The 5353-nt window shown below is 47.9% G+C and overlaps 1 protein-coding gene across 1 annotated transcript; it reads right to left on the reverse strand.

The window, feature by feature from the left end:
• Nucleotides 1-631: 631 nt before the first annotated feature.
• DAD1 (defender against cell death 1) lies at nucleotides 632-4353 on the reverse strand. The gene is made up of 3 exons (XM_042471196.1): nucleotides 4002-4353; nucleotides 1493-1639; nucleotides 632-793 (listed from the first exon to the last, which is right to left on the reverse strand). The coding sequence occupies exons 1-2, from the start codon at nucleotides 4336-4338 to the stop codon at nucleotides 1509-1511; spliced, it is 468 nt and encodes a 155-aa protein (XP_042327130.1). The 5' UTR covers nucleotides 4339-4353; the 3' UTR covers nucleotides 632-793; nucleotides 1493-1508.
• Between the last annotated feature and the right edge of the window lie 1000 nt (nucleotides 4354-5353).

The following is a 5353-nucleotide window of genomic DNA, read 5'->3' on the forward strand; positions in this document are numbered from 1 at the left end:
AGGGACTGTCAAGAATGCTTAAATTTTAATTTAAATAAATAGCTCTATAAAAAGAGAAACAAAGTGTTGGTTGAGATCAACGTTTAGGCTGTCTAGTCATTTGAGGCATATGGAAGTTTTAATAAAAGTCCCACAAGTTTGATTGAAATACATACCAATGGTTATGTTGGAATCCACCCTCCTTCAAATCTGTTCTCCATTCTAGCCAGACAGAACAACATTCAAGGGATTTACCAGGAAAGCATTCATGGCTTTGAAGGATACATGAAAAAGGGTGGGGACTCTCATTTAGCTGATGGGTGAAATTGAGTTTAAGAGTGGCAAGTGAGGGTACTCTAGCAGTGGCTGGAGACAAAGACATGAGGGTAGAATGAAAAATACCAGCTCTTAATGCCAGTAACTAGAATTCAGGATAGATATTTTAACCTTTTAAAATAGAGGCAGAAATATCGCATAAAAGCTGGGAAACCATCAAAGAGTGGTGTCATGGGGCAAGGGACATGACTATCTGGTGATTTCCAAAGGGCCAGGTTTGGCCCCTGACCTGGATTTCCAACACAACATGTAAGTGCATCCCAAACTCCACCAATTCAGCTTCACTACACATCACTGAGGAGCATAATACAAGGTATATAACAAAACAGCTTTATTGAGAATCATGGCAATTACTATGTATCTTGGGGACCTTTTTAAATTTCATTCCTTTGTCCATCAGAGAGTTAATCCATGACATATGATGTGGCTCCCAGTCACTAGCTGAACAGTCTTAAAATGAACAAGATAAGCACACAATCTGAAAGGGGAAAAACAGAGAGAAAACAAGGATTACTTTTAAAGTAGAATGTCCTCTTACTATATCAACATATGGTAGCACATTTAAATTTCCATGTAAATTTGAGAGAACACCTCCCCCCCCCCCAAAAAAAATCTATCTGAAACTTTAAGTAGATAACAGTAAGGCTCTACCTCAACCACACAGGAATCCTTGTTAGTTGGAAACCCCAACCTGTGCTAAGACCACAAACATATACTGTTCGGTCCTTAAACTTTCCAAGATATACCAGGAGACTAGGAATGTACACTGTACACACAAGCATTGACTAACAACAAGAAACTGTGTATAAAACTCTGCCAGAGAATGGCAATCATATGGCAATTTCAGTCTCTTCCCTTTCTTACTCCTCAGCATGATGAAACTATTTGCTGGTTTTCCCTGTATGATGAAGTTCAACAGGGCTAATAATAACAGGACTCTGGAGAAGAGGTCACACACATATAACGTAACAATTAAAGGATGCTTAGCATATCTACTTACCTTTCAACAAGCAAGTCGCCTATGAACTGAGACTAGCATTTGGACTTAAGGCCCCAAATCCTAAAAAAAAGCTAATACAGAAAAAAGAACCACCGCCGAACACCACAGTAGCTACTATTCTAACAAGTCTTCTCATTCCTCAAAATGTGTTTCCTCATTTTAACAAAGCACACATACCTCAAGCCTTCTTTTATCAGCCCACAAAATTGATAACAACCAAATGTAGGATGGTGCTAGCAAATAAAAAGTCTGCGAAGGCTCGTTCTGGTGAGATTCCCTGGAATTCTGCTTTGTTCTGTGGGTTGATTTGGATCCTCAAGCAAACTAAAAAGAGAAAGGGAGAAGCAAACATTGTAACAGATTGCTGGAGAAAACATGCAATGAACATAACAAGAAGTATAATTAAACACAATTATTTTAGCTCAGCTTTGCATACTAGTGCTGTAGGGAAGATAGATTAGTGTATCTTTAAACAAGCTGGATGATGGGGAAAAAAGCATGCTTATCAAATCTGTAGATGACTCTAAAGTTGGAGAAGTTGCTAATACTTCAGAGGAAAAGCTCAAGATTTGAATTACCATAACAAATTGGAGCACTGGGCCAAAGCTAATGGAAAGAATTTCAACTGAGGTGACTCCAAGGTTCTATATTTAGGCAGGAAAAATGAAAAACACAAATATAATATGGGTGACACCTAGTTTAACAAGAATACACACAAACAAAGATCTAGGGATCTTAGTAGACTGGCCACATGCTAAAGGTGAGTCAAGAGCACTGCCCAACACAGTGAAAGAAGGAGATGGGCCATTTAGTCTGTTCCACTGAAAGAAAAGCTTCATCAGGCTCTTCAATACAAGGAGCAGATTGGAGTTTGAAGACAGGGAAAACCTATAGCCATTAGGGTGTCAGAAGCGTTATTTATAATCCTGAAGATGGCTAGATCTATATGTTCAAATCCCTGGTCAGCAGTGACCTTGGGCAAGTCACAAACTCTCAGCCTCAGAGGAAGGCAATGGCAAGCCCCTCTGAACAAATTTTTCCAAGGAAATCCCATGAAAGTAGTTTGATGAGAAATCTTGTCAAGAAAACCCCAAGCCTTAGGGTCACCACAAGTTGGAAATGACACAACAACAACAACAACAACATGTCTTATTTGTTCTTTTACACTGATGTGTGTTTTTAACTGATGTTGTGTATTTGTTGGTCAGTTGTTGTTCCCTGCCTCAATCCATGGGGAGAGGTGGCTAAGAAGTAATAACAATTATTATTCTATTGCAACTGCCATTGCCTTGGCCTCAGAGGGAAAGGAAAGACAGGCAGAGCTCCATCATGCCTGGTCTGGAAACAGAAGGTGGGCTCTCCCTCCATTCCAACTGCCGCTGTTCCAGCCTTGGAGGGAGAAAAGAACTGCAGTATCTGCTGGACATGATCCCTTCCCAAATGCTCCAGGGGGGCACTGAGGGAAATAAGGGCAGCAGGGAACTGTGAGGATGAGGGTTACATGAAACTTCTTTTGTACACCATTCTGGGGCAGGACTGAGGGAGGCTGAATGGAGAGATGCTCGGGGAACAAGCTGTCCATCCGTCTATCTGTCCAGGCTGCGAGGTGAGAGACCCTGCATGTCTTGCCCTTGAGCAGAGCAAATGGACTCTGTCCATCCTCTTTCCTCACTCCCTCCCTCTCAGGGGGCCAAACCTCTTGCCACACTCACCTTTTAGCAGAAAATGCTGCAAGGGGCTCAAGGAGGAAAGCTTCTTTAGGTAAGAAAGACAAAGGGAAGGGATGGGGCAGGCATGCGCAAACCCTCCTCCGTTCCTCCTTGCCTTGGCTAGCATGGCTGGAGAGGTCGCTAGGATTGTCACCCAAGAAGAAAGGGGGCAACAGCCTGAAGAAGAAGGCCCTCCCTCCAGTCCATCAGCCTTGGTCCAGGCCTCTGGACCCACTCCCCTTCCCCACCACCACCCCCTTCTCCTTTTGTAGCATGTCTTCTTTAGATTTAAACCTGAGGGCAGGGAAATGTCTAATTAACTCTCTGTAAGCCGCTCTGAGAGCCTCTGGGGCTGAAAAGTGGGGCATAAATACAATAAATAAATACATAAAGTGAAAGAACGAATGAATGAGAATTTCTCTCAATTAGACTGGGCAACAGTCCGCAGAGATGGCTGAGGACAAACTTATATATCCTAGAGGTTATCCATCTGTCCATCTGTGGGGATGCTTTGATGGAGAGTTCCTGCATGGCAGAATGGGGCTGGATGGCCTTTGGGGCCTCCTCCAACTCTATGATTCTGTGATCCTCCTCCATCAAAGGGCAGAGTGAGCCTTTCCTCTCCCTGGAGAAGTACAAAGTCTGGAAAATGGCAGTGCTTCAGCCTTCCCTGATTTTCCCTTCAAATGAATGAATGAATGAGGTCTATCAGCTGAACTTGAAGAAAACACCTGGTCTCTAATGAGCTGCCACGTTTCTCCCCCCCCCCCCCACAAAACACCACCCCACACGAAGTCGGCCGTTACCATGACGACACAGAGGCGTCAACCCCGCGCCTATCGACAGGGAAGCACTCCCCTCTCCTTTTAAAGGCAGCGTTCGACGTTGCCATGGCGACGCCGCGGGCCTCTCCGCGCATGCGCACAGCCCCCACCTGCCCTTCCCCACCTCCCCTCCCTTCCTGCCCTGACTCTCACCGCCCAGGATGAAGCTGCCGACGGCGGAGATGAAGCCCGAGAGGAAGGAGTTGAAGGGGAACGTGCCGACGCCGAGGCAGTAGCCGAACTGCAGCGCGCCCGTCAGCATGACGTAGAGCAGGTAGGCGTCCAGCACCTTCAGGCGGCTCGGCGTCCCGCTGCTGTACTCGGCCAGGAACCGCCGCACCACGGAGCCCACCGAGCTCGCGCCTCCTCCGGCGCCGGACGAGCCAGAAGCCGCGCCTGACATAGCGACGGACGTACGGTCTCCACGCTTCCGCTTCGACGCCTGACGGACTGAGTGGCCGGAAGCAGAAGAAAAGCGTTTCCGGGTCATTCTGGGGGGGGGTGGAGCGCGCGTGCGCAGAACCGCTGTCCGCTCTCAAAACGCATGCGCGGAAACCGCACTTGCTCCCCCAGCGGCCATTTCTAGCCCTGGTTGGCCTCAAGCGCATGCGCTTAAATGGGGGAAGCGCGCCCACGTAGATGAATTGAAACTATGCGGTGTCTGTTACGCATGCGTAGTAAAGTCATCCCTACAGCTACGTAGAGCGGGGTTTTCCACGCATGCGCAGTGATTGCTCACTGTTCTCAATCTTTTCGCTCTCGATTTCTTGTTGAGGGAGAGGGGAGAGAAGTCAGCGCGCATGCGCGTTTGTCCCACCAGGAAAGCTAACGTGGCCAGAAGATAAACAAACGCGCATGCGCAGTGAGAACTTTCTCCTTCCCGTTGTCAGGTAACAGAAGCAATGCATGAAAGGCTAGGAGGAGCCCTCTGCACATGCTTAGAAGCACTCCCTTACTAGCTAGCTTGAAAAATAAAAGAGTTGGAAAGGCGGGAAGCACAGAGTGACCAGATGTCTTAACCGCAAAGGAGGGCATCAGAGACTGCATCCATACTGGAGACATAACCCGGTTTGGCACCGCTTTAAGTCTTTTCTGGCGCAAGGCTATGGAATTCTGGGAGTTGGAGTTTGTTGTGGGCCCGGAGCGGAGCGGGAGTCTTGAGTCAGAAAAGACTTAAAGCGGTGAAGCTTCCCTGGCAGCTATCAATCATCCCTGGCCAGACTCCGCCCCTCTTTGTGATGCTCCGCCCACCTCAGGGAGGGAGGGAGAGGGAGGGAGGCAAGGAAGGAAGGAAAGAAAGAAGGCGCCCGGCCCTCCTCCTCCTTTCCCTCTCTGGATCCGATCCCATCTGGCAGCGATTGGAGTCCGGAGCGGGCCGGGCGCTCCCTTTCGGAGGCTCCCTCCCGCCCCTTCCCTTACATAAGCCCCGCAGGAAGGTTACACAACCGGCCCTTTTCTTCTCCCCGCCTTCTCCGCCCTCCAGCCATTCATAAAATGCGAACCAC

Source organism: Sceloporus undulatus, chromosome 6, assembly GCF_019175285.1.
Source record: "Sceloporus undulatus isolate JIND9_A2432 ecotype Alabama chromosome 6, SceUnd_v1.1, whole genome shotgun sequence".
Lineage (NCBI taxonomy): Eukaryota > Metazoa > Chordata > Lepidosauria > Squamata > Phrynosomatidae > Sceloporus > Sceloporus undulatus.

Excerpts from the sequence above, each read along its gene's own strand:
- DAD1 (XM_042471196.1), bottom strand. The coding sequence starts at position 4,338 with ATGACCCGGAAACGCTTTTCTTCTGCTTCCGGCCACTCAGTCCGTCAG. Across the intron at positions 1,640-4,001 it reads CGGCAGCTTCATCCTGGGCG|TTTGCTTGAGGATCCAAATC; the intron begins GTGAGAGTCAGG and ends TTCTCTTTTTAG.